Genomic DNA, 17,424 nt, shown 5'->3' with positions numbered 1-17,424 from the left:
TCACGACATATGTGTGGCAGCGGGCTGGGCTTCCCCCTCCACCTTTGTCAGATTTACAATCTGGAAGTGCCCGCCCTGCAGGCAAAACTACTAGCGGTTTAATACACTACAGCTCCCCTGGTGAGCTGCACTGACGGGACACATTCCACACAGACCGGCACCGCTGCTCTGTCTTTCCCTTCCCACTATGTGCTTATGTATTACACACACACTGGCCCGCACTCTTGCCGGCCAAATATTATTCCCCCACTCACAAGGGATCCCCCGGGTCCCCCCACCCCCGGGGCTCATGCAGTGGATGCTTGGCGTGCACGGCGTTGACAATGGGTTCCCGTAGCGTAAGCTAGCTTACGCAATACGAGAGAACCTCTCATAAGAGAACGAATCGGTTACCTAACGTAACCTCGGTTCTCTCTAGATGAGGGAACGAGTATTGCGTAGCCGGCCGTGCTCGCGCCACGAGCGATTTTCGCTTCATTCAATGAAAACCAGGGTTCCAGCCTATGAACTTACGCTTATATGCAGTCTAGCCACGGCCATTCTGGCAGGCTTTGATACAGTGACGGCGCGGGCGCCTGTCATTGGACGCGAGTTCACTCAAGTTCGTCTATTGGCTGCAGCAGTTGCCGCAGAGCAACCAATGAGCTCGCTAGCAAGCCCGCTCAAGGTATGCAGCTGCTGCACTGCGTTGACAATGGATACAAAATTAAGGATAATTTTTTGGCTTCAATATCTCAGAAAAGATGAATCTTTCCCGTAGCGTACGCTAGCTTACGCAATACTCGTTCCCTCATCTAGAGAGAACCGAGGTTACGTTAGGTAACCGATTCGTTTCTATTCGTATAATCAGCTACTTTACATTGTTGAATTTTTTATATCGTTTTTAAAACAATTATGTCAAATTGTAGTTTATTCCCTCAAAAAAGAAGGGTTGCTCAGATACCAACATTTTGTGTTGCATTCAATTGAATACATGAAGTTGTAATCAAATAAAATGTAATAATTAATTTTCATCAAAAGTTGCTTTTTATTTTTGATCAAATAAAATAGTTTCCCAGTGTTGATACTCAGTAGCTACACTTTCTTTTGTAAAAGTGCTTGAATACTCTGCTTTTTATTTTTTTATTATTATTATTATTATTATTATTATTATTATTATTATTATCATCATCATCATACAACTTATACAACCATTACTATATTGAAACTATTGAAATTATTGGTAGTATCATTGCTACTAATTTGAATATATATATATATTATACAGTAGTAATATTTTTCTTTTGGAATGTCTTTAATTTCATGCATCCATTTAAATTGAGTTTTTATTTTGGGAGACTTTTATTTTGAAGGACCTTTGAGTTCTTATGGACAGTTGTTTTAAACAAGCTCCTCATTTCAAATGAAATACTGAAATACTGAAATACTTGCAAGCTGAAATCTCTGAGCTGTACAGAAGAAGTTTATGTGAGTGTTCACAGCCACTCATTCTGCAAACACAAACGCTAGGTTTAACTGGTTTACGAGGCCTTTTTGGTTACAACTGGAAATTACAAGGGTATTAAGCTATAAATGTGGTTTATGAAGACATGTCTAGTGTACCCATAATTTAAATAGCTTAAAAAACATACTAAACAATGTTTTATTGAAAATGTAAAAATGCAGAAAGTTTTTTGTGAGGGTTAGTATAAATATAATTATGTCTATGTTGAGTCCTCATAATGATAGCCGCATAAACGTGTGTGTGTGTGTGTGTGTGTGTGTGTGTGTGTGTGTGTGTGTGTGTGTGTGTGAAGTAGATGACAGAGAACACAGCTGCACCTCTCGTCCATTCTAAAGCATGCAGTGCACACAGGCTGTATATTATTTAATTAAATGACATCCTTTTGCTGTTTCATGATCACACTTGGCCATTTCAAGATTTTAATTTGATTAATGGACCCTTTTCACACTTCCACGATCAAAAACTGGAAGTCGTCATAGTTGGGTATAAACTATGGCAGCAATCGGGAATAACAGAAACCACTGCCACTACAGTGTATTTCTATTTGCGTTTACCCAACTACGACGACTTCCTCTTCGCAAACGCGGAAGTGTGACAATGGTCCCTTGTCAAATTGTCACTGATTTCAACTCAAAATGAATTCCGTAAATTTGAGCAAATAGCAACATACTGTAGTGTGGTACCAGAGTTAGCAACAAAATGATATCGTACCATTTTAAATTGTTTTGTAAAATAATTTGTTAGAAAGGGTAGACCGCACAACCCTACTTTGTAGACATTAAGTACACAGTCTTGCACCTTTGTCTTTTTTATTTATTTATTTTAGATTTTCAAATACTTTTTTTGCTTCAAATCCATGATGTGATTCACCTCAGAGCTGGTTGGATTGTACCATGACTTAAAACTACTTTATGATCGATTTTATGAAATCCCAGTGGGAAAAATACTGAAACAATGGGCAGGCACTGTGGCGCTTTATTGGAATGTGTCAGTGGCAATATCCAATGAGTGGGTTGATTTAATTATTTAACATGTTAACCTGCACCCTCGCAAACCCAAGAAACTAAAATGTTTGTGGTTCATTAACTCTGTGCAAAACTAAGTAGTACAAGTCAAATTAATCTTTTTTATATTAATTTTAAACACAGTTGAGTGATGGAACAAGGGCTTGACAATAGATCAAATCTACATTATTTACTTGCAATTATCTTACTGGCAATATCAAATAAAACTAAATTGGGAATATTGTGACAATTTTAATGCACTTTTAATGTGGCCATTAAAGAAAATTATTTCCTCTGATTGTGTGCAAAATGTACAGTTTTTATCATTTTCAGAGCAAATGTATCAATATCAATATATACTGTGTACTGAATATTGTCAAAAGGCTGAAAAAAAAAAAATCTAGATATTGGTGGTGCCAACTGGTACTTTTTTCAATTCAGCTTTCTACAGAAGTCAACACAAACCAGGAGAGATGGTTGAGGCACACACTTAATTTGAAACAGGGAAAGACATCTTATGTTGTTGATTCAGCCAGGTCAATTTATTTCAAGGACTGAAACACTGAAAGGGACTGCGCTACTTGGCATTTCTGTGAGAGGAAATGAGAATCTAGAGCAAGTAAGTTTCATTACTTGAAAAGCTTGAACACTGACCTGAAAGAAGGATCAGAAAGGAGAAAAGAGAGTGAAATGTGGACTAAGACAGAAAGAGTGAATTTGAAATAGAGAAAGCAAGAGGCATAGGGGTGAAGTCACTTAACAGTTGCATCCACTTCAATGTGTGAAATTTGCATCGAAAGAATGCTGTACCATATTTAAATGAATTGTCGTTCTTTTAAGCGCAAACACACCTCCTTTTTAAGTAAACTGGGCTTATTAAAGATGTATCATATTTATTAGTCAGCGCTCTTTAAGGCACTATTAATGTTGCAGCTCAAGGAAAGCTAGATCAATTTTATTTCAAAAAGATGTTCCCTTACGAAAATCAAGAGTTCATGGCAAAAACAAATTTGCCACTGATTATTTTCACATGCAAATGAGCTCTGCGGCAAACTTGCAGCAAATTGTCCATTGTTGCCAAAGGTTTGATGTATACCACTACCCGCAAAGAGCTGCTAACTTCTGCCAAACATTTGTGGCGAATCAAAAGCTCATTTGCATGTGAACCTATTTAGCGGCAAATTTGCCGCAATTTTGCAGCTAGTTTTGTTTTTGTGTAAGGGTTGGTGTAAAAAAAAATTATTGATCATGGCAGCAAAAATGGATGTATGAGGGAAAAGATCATTATTAGCTTTCATATATTAGTCATGCTGTATCGTTTAGCACATTTTAGCACATTTTAACCAACATCCTAGATCACAGTGGTGGCGCTGGACAGTCTGAGTTAAGTATACAAGATCGCAGAAGTCTACTGCATCCTCCACAACCTACAAATTATGCTCAGCACTAAATGTTTGGGTGTGTTTGCGAAGTTACCCAATTTACTTCATTCGTTTGGTGAATCAGTGCTAGTACGACGCAGACATAAATAGCTCAAATTTATCTTAGTGAATTCCCCTAGAAAGAGCACTGTCCTTTGCAATGACCTTACCAGGATAGTGGTGATGACCAAAGAGCGGTTTGAAAGTGAGTCTGTGATGTTCATGCCATTCTGTCGGGAAACCTCCGTGATGTTGAGCCCTCCAGATGCACTCCACTTTCCCACCTAGAAAAGATTAAATTTATACAGTCAAATTGTGTTTCTCTTACCTGTTTCACCCATCCCTATCGCAATGGCCCCTCTGACTGCATTAGCAGCCCTGGTCTAAGCTCATCCAGAAGCATTAGTTGATTGTTTCCTCTGTTTTATGCCAATAGATTGGTGGTTGTGTTCATGAGTAGCTAGGCCCTTGCAAACACTCTGAATACATTAACATAAGACGAAGGGCAATTTCATGAAAGGAGATTGCTTCTCAATTCAATTTCGGAAAAGAAAATGTTGAACAAAGGAAAAAGCTGAACTTACCATTGCATGAATTGCAAACTGATAACACGTTTTTTTTTTTTTTTTTTGAGATTGCACTATTGTTCTATCATTGTTCAATACATCAAAATGCATTTGGATGGGGATGGATTTTTATTGCTTAACTTTTTTTGTGCTAAATTACTTTTAGGATGAACGTCGAATAAATATATTTATTTTATTCTTGTAATGCTTTGTCATTCCAAATTTTCTTTTATAACTTCTGTCTTTTTATATCATTCACAAGTGGGACAATTTGGTTGCTAACCAATTCAAGCATTAAATAACATTTGTGAAAAGAGTTTGGGCTCAATATTACCCTGCAAGCTAATTTGTTTAATTCTGCAGTGGGACCAATTGAGTTGATTGTCAATCAATGAATCTGTTTCAGCCCAGAGTATTCTATCTGCCCCCAGGGATATTGGCAATGAAAAATGCTAATAATTAATTAAGGTACACACACACACACACACACACACACACACAGAGAGAGAGAAAGAGAGACAGAGAGAGAGAGATTTACTTAGCTATCTAAATGGGGACATAACATAGTCTTATATTGCTTATAATGACTACAGACCAGGAGCAGAAAGAAATGGGGGCTCTGGGCAAAAATGCCAGTAAAATGGACAAAACTACACCCAAAATTCAAAATTTGGGAGCAAAAACTGCCCCGTAATAACTTCTGCATGTATCATCTGCTATGTTTTATTCTAGGCCTAGTTAAATATACAGATTTATCATAAAAAAGCTATAGTTTAATCCTAGCCAAAACGTAATATTCCCTACAACAAAAGCTTTATGCATTTTTAGAACTTTAAAGTCCCGTGAAATGAAATTTGGAGTTTTGTGGCCTGCAATGTATGTCTTTTGGTTTTTAGGCCATCGGTATGCTAGTGTACTCCTAAACATTAACTAAGTTTCCATCCACTTTTTGCGCTGTTCTGTTATTGACAAAGTGAAAATTTTACTGATAAAATGGAGTGCTTGATGATGTAATTCTTACGAAAAACAAATAACACTTTGTCGCATAAGTAATGGTTTAGCACAAAATAAATCTGCCTTTGAGCTGTTTCCATACATCATTTTGTGTATATCGCAAACTGTGTACCTTTTGCATCCAAGATGTCCCCACATTAGTGTCAAATGGAGATAGTATTGAGGTAGGCTAATTTATTGAAACTGGCCAGCTTACTGTCATTTTAATTTCACATAATTGCAATCAGAGGAATTAGAAGATGATGTCGAAATTTGAGTAGCTTGCCTGCATCTTAGTTTATTAGAAGCAATTGATTGGAATCAATTTGGCAAAATACAACAGAACAGGTTGCATTATAGCAAGCCTGTAATCCTATATTGCACTCTTGAATGGACAGTCCATTCACATTTTGTCATTTTATTTGTCCCTTCAGAAAATATGATGCGAAACGCGGTGCTACGGTGTCCAAACAACACATAAAAATTCAACAATCCTCTTCACTCTGCACAAATCACACAATTTTGTGCTTGTGTAGGCTACTTTTCAAATTTTTCCAACCAAAACAAATCACACTCACTTCTTTTTCTTTTACATGGGTAAATAAACACTCGATAGCACGAAATGCTTATTACAAACATGCATTAGTCCATACGCAACAGCCAGCATTCTCTGCAGTCATTTGTTCAAAGAGATGTTGGAATTTACATAAAAAAATATCCACCTCTTCCACACACACAAAAAAACAAACATGTATGAACAAATTTCAGTGTCTTTAAATAACTTTTGGTAAAATATGACCCCATAGTTCTGTTATTTAAGACTTTATTTATCTGTCTCTATACATTTGTTATATATTGCTTTCTCCATATACCTTTTCTCTATTATGTCTATTATTTATCTGTATATTAATTAGTTTGGCACTTTTGTTTAATTCCCTTGGCGCTGAATTTTATTTCTCTTTTTGTTTTATTGTTCTGAAAACTGCTTTGTGTTATTGCAGTTATTCTGGTGTCTTTTCATTGGCCAACATCCACTTCAGACACTCGGATAACTTAAACAACCATAAATAACGGGCTTATAGGCTGGACAGATTCACAGGTTTTTGTTTTTTTATAACAGCATGTCATTCGCACAGGATTAATATAATTTTGGGTTATTTTTATCGGCCGTTTTGGTAAAAGATGCTGTGATCTTTTGCGGTGCACAAACATGCAGTCCATAAAAAGTCTGGAAAAACTTACATGAAGAATAAAGGTAATGTCAATGTCTTTAAATAAACTGAGGACAACTCAAGTCTCTCAACTCAAGTGTTTCTCTCCACTATGCTGTTTTTTGTGATGTGAATTATGTCACGTGACACTAAACGTTTGGCTTAAATGTCATTTTTCTTGACAAAAATGTTTCCAAACTAGTTTTTCATGACATTTGACGTCGACGTATGATTTATGTGCTAAAGTTAAACAAAAAAATTATATGTCGACACTTTTTACGCTAATTTGCATTTCCATCAGCTTTATTTTGATGCGGTAAACCCATGGTTTTCAAACTGGGAAGCACCCCCCCAGGGGAGCATGTCAGAGGAGGCACGGAGATTGATGATAAATTCACCAAGTAAAATCAAAAGAAAAATAAATAGGAGAAAAATGTATTGTCAAGATAAATGAAAATTAATAGCTTAATGGATCATAGTTCAGCTTATTTAACCATAGCATTATGGCATTATAATCCAATAAATGTTGTGAACAAATGCATATCATACGAGAGCGCCTCCATGTACCAGTTGCGTGAGTGCAAATCTCTCTGCTCGCACACAGATTTGCTTCTCAACGTCCTGTGCACTCATGAATCTATTATAAAGCCATATAGCGCTGCCCCTGTTCATCCGTCATGACCTGTCCATTGTTACGAGTTCAACATGATATCGGGTTTTTGTGAGAAGTGCAGATTCACATAGAGATGGACACTGGCTCATGTGATGTAAGTTTATTACAAATATAGTCAAAAAAATAGTTAAGTAATTCAATTTGCACTTGTAATGCAAAGAACCATGGTACGAGTCTTGAAAAGCATGCAAGTCGACACGTTCGCCAGAAGTGTCAAAGAAGGACAACAAAATGCTGTGGTTGCTTCACCAATTGTGTTTTTTCTCACATTAGCTTTTTGTGACACTATTGGTTAGTTTTAGGGTAGGGAAGTAGGTTTCGTTTGGAGCCCTCAAGACTCTTGGGAGTCCCAAACACCTCTGATCTTTGAGAAAATGGCAATGAGAATTGGCGAGTGGAATTTGAATGCCACTCCCCGGACATATGTGTATAAAAGGAGCTGGCTCACAATTACTATTTTTCTTCGGAGCTGAGTGGTTGATTAGCAGAGAGCTGAATACCACTGTTGGTCCATTCACCTCTTTAAGAAGCGTATGCTGTTGGATATACGGTGAATTTCAGCAGCTTTCTCTCCCTCTGCGCGATCAGTGCAGAGTATGCCCATTGGCACTTCGACAGAGTTAAGAGTATATATTCTGGGCAAAGAGAATATTTTCTGCTAAACGAGTACGCATTGACGGACAGCGTCTTTTTAAAGATGCCTTCCTGTCTCTGTAATTCCTGGGTGCGATCGTTATCTCTCCACCTCCGATTGCCATGATCGTGCCTGGGCCCTAATCACATTGAGGCAGCGTTCATCGATGGATGTCCATGACCATGGCAACGTCATGGACATGGACTGCTCGCAAGAAGGCTTTCCTTCTCCAACCGCGGGTATGAGGCCAGGTCGGTTGACGCTGGAGGCGATTTGTAGGCTCGAATTGGTATGGTTCCGCTGGGTAATACCCTGCAGACTGCCCATTTCCCAGCACACTTGTTTGCACCGGTTCAGTTCTGAGATGAGAAAGGCAGCTCACTCAGTGCCAGCCTAATGTCTCTTTCGGAACTTACGAGATGGATGAGGTTTCGATAGCAGCATCAGAGAGTGTGTTGGTGATGTCAGAAGCTGAATACTCAACTGGGCTGCCAACTTGGGGTATGCCTGCCCAGTCTGAGGCCAATGCAGAGCTGACTGTCATGCTTGCCCAGGCTGCCACGAGTGTTGGGCTGGAGTGGAACTCGCCACCCATCCCTGAGCCCTTGCGGCTTGACAATTGGTTCCTGGGTTCGGGGCACCACTCACCCAGTCCCTTTCTTCCTGGAGGTGCATGACGAACTGCACAAGGGTAGTCCTGATACTGATGTGATGCAGGAGCTGCGACCGCCATCGCCCTCCGGGTGACATAGGCCACGGCGCGAGCACTCGGGCAGGCGATGTCCACTTTGGTGTTCCAGGAGCGCCACCTATGGCTGAATCTGGTTGAGGTGAGGGACATCGACAAGGTTCGTTTCCTGAAGGCACCCATCTCCCAGATAGGCCTATTCAGCGACACCATCGAGGACTTTGCCCTGCAGTTCTCAGCGGTGAAAAAGCAGACCGTGGCGATACAGCACATCTTGCCCCGGTGCGGTTCAAGATCCCTTACCGTCTGCTCGCCGAGGGCATCCCCCTGTGGTGGCGAAAGCCCAGGCGGCTCTGCTTCAGCCCGAGCCAAGTCCATATATAAGGAAGCTTATATACCCCCTGCCTCACAGTCCGGCGCTAAGACCCAGAAGAAGGCTCCTAAATGCCCCTGAGACAGATGACCCAAGGAGGAAGACATCCACCGGACCTGGTGTCCAGACCACTCTATCCCCCGGTTTGAGGGCTGGGAGGAGAATCAATTTTTTTTTGTGTGGTATCCACATTTAAAAAAAGAACAGTTCCCTCTCTCCTTGGGTCACACTGCCGGTGTTCATGACCGCTGTATCAAGGCAACCGGACTCAGAGCATTTGCGACCAGGCCGCTATGAACGTGGATCCCCCCACCTTCGTGCGTTCGGCCACACAACATTCACACCCCTGGCTAGCTGCTTGTGACGAGTTACAAAATTCAGTTCGCCAGGCATTTGCCCTGGTTCAGTGGCGTCAGCTTCACCTCATTGAAGGGCAAGAACGCCACCACCGTGCTCGTCCTTCGCAGTCCTTCGGCAGAAGATAGAGCCTGTCCCTCCAGCCGAGATGAGGAAAGGGTTTTACAGCCCTTACTTCATCATGCCAAAGAAAGGTGGTGGTTTGCGGCTAATCTTGTACCTGCGAGTTCTGAACCAGGCCTTGCACAGAGTCCTGTTCAAGATGCTGATGCATTCTAGCATGCGTCTGGCATCAAGATTGGTTTGTGGCGGTAGACCTGAAGGGCGCTTACGTCCACGTCTCGGTTCTACCTCGACACAGACCCTTCCAACGGTTTGCTTTTGAGGGCCGGGCGAATCAGTAAAAGTTCAGCCCCTTCAGCTTGTGCCTGCCGCCTCGCGTCTTCAAGAAAGTCGTGGAGGCAGCCTGTTCGCAACCTCAACTACCTGGACGACTGGCTGATTCTAGCTCACTCTCGAGACCTGTTGTGTGCGCACAGGGACCTGGTGCTCAGGCACCTCAGCCCTCGATTCAGAGCACCTTTTTTCTCGGCATGGAGTTAGACTCAGTCTCGGTGATAGCGCGCCTCACAAGCAAGCGAGCACAGTCGGTGCTGAACTGCCTGAAGTAATTCAAGTGGAGAACTTTACAAATGTACTCCCAGAAATTTGGAATTTTTTCCAGTGTGTTGACTTGTTGTTGGGCTCCATCCTATGACATTTGTAATCCAGTCTATTCACGCACATGCGCACTCCTAAAAAACCTGGTAGAATGCCGCTTATGTGTTTTCATGGCCTCATAAACAGTGTTATCCAGTAGAAACGTGGGTGTGTTAAGCCGCTTTCACTAAATCCCTTAAAGCAGCCTTAGGAAACCGACATTCTCATTTACATTTTCTGCAAAAACCCAGGAATAAATAGTTTTCTTGACTACATGTAAACATGGTCAAGGTTTTATAAAAATTTGCTTCTGAAGTAAATATATCTTGTTTAAAGTAATATAACTTGATCAATACATATTAAGCTTAACCCTCTGGGGTAGACGGACGCATCTGCTGGATTTTATTGTCATTACAGCGGAAACAACATAAAATATTCCATCATTTTGGGGCATACAGATAAGTGTAAGACATCATTAAAGTCTATAAAGGGTCTACTTTTATTTGTGTACACACACAATAACAACAAGACCTAAAAATAAAACCTAAAAAATAAAAAGGGTGAGCTTTCAGCAGTCTCGATTTGCGAGCATATATCTGAAACAAGTCAAAAAATTAACTGATACTCTGTGAATACTTATCACACAAACATGAAACATATGTCTACTTTTAAATAAAACAAATCAAATTTAAAACAAATATTCTCCTGCAATGTAATGTGTATGAAACAAAGCGATGTACAATTTCTCCTGGCTCAGCTAATTATCCCTAATGTGATCACACCCACGGGTAGAGGGCGCTATTCATACGATAATGTGCTGAGGCGATCAATGGTAAACGCCCCCGACTGTGTTTTAAAAACGTCAAGATCATTCACTTTTCTGTGCATTTGGAAGATTTCACAATAAACAGGCGTGGGAAATCCTGGATAGTGATGAAGCGTTAACATTTTCCTCAAAAGAAGAGCGGGACTCCGATGAACGTTTGTATTTTGAAGAGAGACTTGATCCAGCTGAGGATACAATTGTGGATGATTAAGTCATTTACTTTTAATTGCATAGTAGCTGACGTGCTATTTTATATACACATGTACATATTTTACTAGTGTTTCCAGACTTGCCAGCTAGGATTCAGAGTATTGAAGTTTTAGTTACATTTAAATGTTGTTTCGGCTAAAGCAGGCATTTAAATTGTATGCTGTATGATATAAATATGATATGTAATATGGTATGAAAATAATATGAATGTTTAGATTATATTTTAACTAGTGTTTATGCTGCCTCATCATCAACAAAGCATGTGCTTGCAAATATGTGTTCAGTTTAAATGAGTAAAATGCACTTTAAATATACCCATATTAGAAAATCAGCATATTATAATGAGTTCTGAAGAATCACGTGACACTGAAGACTGCAGTAATGATGCTGAAAAGTCATCTTTGATCACAAATTGCATTTTACAATATATTCAAATAGAAAACTGTTCTTTTAAATTGTAAAATGAGTTCACAATATCACTATTTTTACTGTATTTTGGTATTACTGTAATATGTCAAATTAATGCAGTCTTGGTGAGCAGAAGAGACTTCTTTTAAATGGTAATTTTATTAAGTAAATCTTTATGTAAAGAAAATGTATAGTCAATTACTAAAACTTGATTTTGATCATTAAGTCTCCTCACATTCATTCTCTTTCTATTCCTCATTGATAGGCCCAGGGGAGGGATCTTCGTCTCCTAAGGTGTGAATTACAATCAATTTTCATTATAGTTCACGCTTCCTCGCATATGACCTTTCTAACACTAAAAGTGTCTTACCAGAGGGTTAAACAGCCTTTTTGGTGTAATGATGATTACCACAAATAATAATTCAGACTTTTTTTTTTTTATAAAAAATGTACTATTATTACTGGAAAAACAAATACACTGATTAAGAAATGTACTCACACATCTTTTCATAAAAGAGAGTGCAGCTATATTTACACACCTCATTACTGCAAAAGAGCATGCTACGTGTAACTTCAGCTGGTCATTAACGAACGCTTGCAATTAACAGTCCTTTTTACCCTAATCCAATTTGCTTTATGATCCACTAACTTATGCTTATGTTTAAACACCTCATTTGCTTCCTTGTTAGGAGGTAAATTAAATGTAAGACATAGATTGCACTTTATTTGTACAGCAATGGTGATCAAATGAGACAAGGTACAAGAGAACTACACTGGTAGATCAGGAAGGTTATTTGAGGGTACAATTAAATCCTTGTAATTGTGCAGTTGTTGTTGTTGTTTTTATTTTTGTCATCGCTTAGCAGAATGGAAGTACTGTTTCTGGCATGATCAATAATGCAAAACTGATATCGAAGGTTTTTTTTTATAACCAAAATTCTGTAGTTTATGTCACAGCCATGAACCATGATTGCAATTGCTATGAATTGCTATTGGCAGTCAGAGGCAGGTGGTATTATGATGAGGAATATTCCCAATCTGTAGAGCATTTTACTGTACAACAATTTCAAATTGAATCATCAGTAGGTTCCTGTGAAATAAATCTATTGTCTATTGTCTAGATGTCTAGGCTGAACACCAGTGGAAAATTTCAGTTTTATCTAATAATTTTATAACTATAAAACCATTGGGTCTAGAAACAAAGTGTGTTATGTTCTTTGTAATACACCCCTCCCATTTAAACCTATTACTGTGACCACTACATTGGATTGTAACATTACTGATTTTACTGCTATTTCTCCTAAAAACATTGTCTAATTTGCTGCAAAATTGGCTTCAGACCAAGCTGTATGGAAATTACTGATTTTTTTTATTTTTATGACTTAATTTTGATTTTCACCTTGGTTCAAAAGTTACGCAAATGCGAACAGTGTCAATGCAAAACAGAAAGTGAGGGTGTGTCTTGGCAATGCTTTGGTTTATCAAAATGAATCTTGAAATGCTTCATTATGACAATGATCTTAGGGTACCTTCCAAGTTCAGTGACAGTGTCACCTACAGGTCTGTAAATCTTAAAAAATGGCTACTATACTTATATATATATATATATATATATATATATATACTGCTTGTAATGTTTGGTCTTTTCATGTTCCTTGGTTTATGCCGATACCAACAATACCCAAGTTATAATATTTGGCATTGTACTGCATTATTTTGAGGAAATGAACTGTTTTTTGTAGAGCTGTCAAGCGCTTAAATTAATACATGGTGTCCCAATTAATTAATCATGATTAATCACATTTAATCGCATATACAAATGTTTGCTGAGAAACCCCCTCATATAATATAAACCTCTATATAACTTACCAACTGCCCAGATCAAAATAAATGGTAATGTCTCTGGCTCAATTACTCTGGAACGGGGATGCCGCCAGGGGTGCCCCTTAAGTCCCACACTCTTCGTATTATTCATAGAGCAGTTAGAGAAGATGCAGAAATTACAGGAATTACATTTAAAGAAACAGAGCATAAAATATGTCTATATGCAGATGATATTTTTATGATTATCTCCCAGATTCTAGCCTGCCTAAACTCATGTCACGCCTTGAACAGTTTGGTTGGTATTCAGGATATAAATTAAATTGACATAAAACCCAAACCCTTTCTTATAATTATTAATCACAGGGGAACATACATAACATATAATTTCAAGTGGGAAAACCAATCATATTAAATGCCTAGGTGTTAATATACCAAAGAATTTGACTAACATAAATATAATATAAATTATGGTTCTATCACAAAGGAACTAAAAGCAGATTTGGACAGTTGGATACCCTTAACCCTTAGTATGTATAACCAAATACAGAAAATATTGAAGATGAATGTTTTACCACAATTAATGTTTCTTTTTCAATCACTTCCTGTAGCGGTACCAAAGAAACAGTTAAATGATTGGAATTAAATCATTTCCAGATTTATATGGAAGAATGAGAAGCCTAGGGTAAGACTTAAAACACAACAATTACCAAAGGAAAAAGGAGAACTGTCTCTTCCCTGCTTGGAGGATTATAAAGCAGCACAATTAAGATATCTAGTTTACTGGTTCAGTCAACAGGACTTTCCTCTCCAATCCATACTAGGAGATAAAAACGCTAAGATCAACTTAAATTATTGGACAATATTTCAATATCTGGTTCAAAGAATGGAAAAATCTGAGGCTGGAGAGGATGGGTGGCCTACGATAGAGATTTAAAGCCTGCACTGCTGGATTTGTGGTTTAAACAATTGCCGTTGAAAGGCATTACATCATACACAACTTAGATAAGCAGGATTAATATAGATATTTACAGCTTAGGAGTCTCATCAATTTTTTCAATATGATATGGAGAAACTGACCTCTTCTTTAAGACTAAGTATGGATACATTTTACATGTACTGGTCTCGTGACCTTACCAATGAGCTTTCGTCATTCCCTCTCATGAGAGCGTGTCACAGAGATGTACGGAAGCAAACATTTGTAGTTTAAAAAGATAGACGTATTGTTTTGTTTCTATAAACAATCGTTTTGGGTTCAGAACTGTATTTGTCAACTGGAGTCATGTGGATTATTTTGATGCACCTTAAATATGCATTTTGGACCGTCAAAATGTTTTTGTACAGAGTACGTTCACTTGCATTGTTTAAAGGAGGAGGCCTGAAATGAAATCCTAACAACCTTAAATTCTGTTTTGATGAAGAAAGAAACTCAGATACATCTAGGATGGCCTGAAGGAAAATTACCAGCAAATTAAAATGTTTAGGTGAACTATTCCTTCAACAATTAGCTGTATTTAGAAAAATTAATAAAACCTGTCTTTTACTACAGACAAGGTACTCTCCTCGGCCATGTTGAAAGTTTAAGACTCCTCTCATCTCGGAAACTCAGGTATCAAAATGATCTCAGAGATCCTAGTCATAATTATGAATTGATGGGTCGTTCATGTGCAACTTAAAAGTGCAAAACTATTTAAACGTATTTAAAATAATTCCGAAAGCACCTGAAGTAGGGCTTTCAAAATGGCTGAAAAACTAAATTTGAATTTCTTACTTAAATAATAGTAATATTCAAATTATATTCAATATATTTTCTAAATTAAATTACTACTTTTTGTTAGAGGAAAAAAGTACTGTATTGTCTCCTAAACCCACAAGAGGGCGCAAGTGAGCGCAATGAGCAAATATAATTCAAATCAAGCATCGCATTTTTTATTGAAATGAAATGTTATGACTTTGTTTAAAGTGCATAACGTTTTAAACAATCGTTCATTGATCAAATATAAATTCTTAAATGTGCATGCAAGGAAATTGAGGTAACAAAAGTGCATATAAGTGGAATAGCATCAGTAATATGAGAAAACAAGCTTAAAATAAAATGGCAAACTGTTATTCTGAAACTATCCACTCACTCATACATCTACATATTGTTTGTCAAAAACACCAGACGGTCAACTTGATCTGCAGCAGGGGCTGAGTGTTTTTGTTGACAATGTTTCCAGCTGATGAAAACACATGCTCAGCTCTGACCGATGTGCCAGTAATACCCTGGACTGTTTTAATAATGGCCCCTCATCATGACAATCTCGAGAAAACTCTTCGGGATGAGAAAACTCTTCGAGATGAGAAGACTGCACGTGTGTTCTCAAGTTAGATGTTGTGGAGTAATATAGCAGCGGTTTCTTATGCAACTTACAAATGACCTTGGTTTTGTCAACAATCTGGACTTCGATACTCCAGAAACTGAAGAAGTGCCACACAGCACTTTTAAGATGTTTTGGTGTAAGATCCTCTCCGAGTCGTCACTCTCTTTTTCAGCATTTTTCAAATTATCAATGCAGCCGTGCCGAATCGAATGGGTTGAATTGGATAGGCTAACAAAAACAAACCGCATAAGCTACGTCATCATCATGTCTCACGCGCCTCCTGACACACCTAAAATTCGAATGCACGGTTTTTGCATTCGAATGTGCTTTTTTAATTTTTTAATTTGACGAATATTCGAAATTCTAATTTTAATTTACAGCCCTAACCTGAAGGCAGCATCATTCTATGTAATTTGTTATACAGTGCATAATTCCCGCTTGAGTTCAAAATTACTTAGCTGTAAATATAAATTCTCAGCAGTTGTTTTGTTCTCTCAACTTGGCATGTCTCTTTGGCATCATCTCTACTTGTCAGTTATGTTGCACAATGGATACATTCTGGATTAAGATGGAAAACGCTGGATGTTTAAACCCTGCAGGGGGTAATCTTACAGTTGTGCCTTTGTTGTAGCCTACTGGAGCTCTTTCCATAGTTCTTAGTGAATGCTAGCAAAAAAGTAGACATAGCAAAATTGTTGCTATATGTGCTTTGTTTGGTTAGTTGTGTTATGTCTGATTTGAGGCAGCTGTTATGTGTTTGTGTGATGTTTTACCTTTTGAAGGCCATCCTCCTTAAGACTCACGATGTCAAGATCAAAGTCAGTGCGCAGACCTGAAGTCCTGTTGAAGCACAGCCGTCCCGTCAGGCCATCCCAATGAGACTTCGAGAGAGAGAGAGAGAGAGAGAGAGAGAGAGAGAGAGAGAGAGAGAGAGAGAGAGAGAGAGAGAGAGAGAGAGAGAGAGAGAGAGAGAGAGAGAGAGAGAGAGAGAGAGAGAGAGAGAGAGAGAGAGAGAGAGAGAGAGAGAGAGAGAGAGAGAGATTTCAACAAACAAAACACACCTGGACACACCAGGTATGTGCCCCATTCAGAATTGAATTGAAAATAGCTATTCAATTCCTGAATTTGAATTGAATTTGCATTGAGAACACAATGCAGAATTGTAATTCTAAAGTGAACTTTTAAAATTATATTAATAATTATATAATTAAAATTATATTTAATACATTAATTTTACATTAAATTCTTTAATGTATTCAATATATTATACAGTATGAATAAAATAATCTCAAAACAATACAGTTTACATTTTGTGGCAAAATTAAAATGAATTTCTTTTGAATTCATTATAATGTGGACATTCACATTTCTATTCAATATCCTGTGGGGTGAGGCCAATTTAATTGAAATTTACACTCATGAATAAAAAAAAAATAAAATCTTAAATTCCGAATCTTACACATACACTTGCACATACACACATACATACACTAATACACATCCTCATGAGCACACACAGACTTGATTTCCTTTTTAATTTCATTTTACGTCCCAGCACCCAAGACATTCCCTCTCCCCAGACCTCTGTCCTAATTAACAACCATCTCACTTGCAACAATCTCCAGAGACAAAAAATTACACTGCAACTCCCCCTCTCCATTCCTCCCTCGTCC

At 38.2% G+C, this 17,424-nt stretch overlaps 1 protein-coding gene across 1 annotated transcript in view; it reads right to left on the bottom strand.

The window, feature by feature from the left end:
• The window catches only part of LOC127655530 (glutamate receptor ionotropic, kainate 3-like), a 226,605-nt gene that overhangs the window by 70,027 nt on the left and 139,154 nt on the right, over positions 1-17,424 (bottom strand). The window contains exons 8-9 of the mRNA XM_052143414.1: positions 16,525-16,632; positions 4,100-4,213 (exon numbers count right to left, since the gene is read on the bottom strand). Of these exons, the coding sequence (XP_051999374.1) occupies positions 4,100-4,213; positions 16,525-16,632 (222 nt within the window). The remainder of the gene's footprint in view (positions 1-4,099; positions 4,214-16,524; positions 16,633-17,424) is intronic.

Source organism: Xyrauchen texanus, chromosome 15, assembly GCF_025860055.1.
Source record: "Xyrauchen texanus isolate HMW12.3.18 chromosome 15, RBS_HiC_50CHRs, whole genome shotgun sequence".
NCBI lineage: Eukaryota > Metazoa > Chordata > Actinopteri > Cypriniformes > Catostomidae > Xyrauchen > Xyrauchen texanus.
This window is presented reverse-complemented; position numbering and strand designations above follow the sequence as displayed.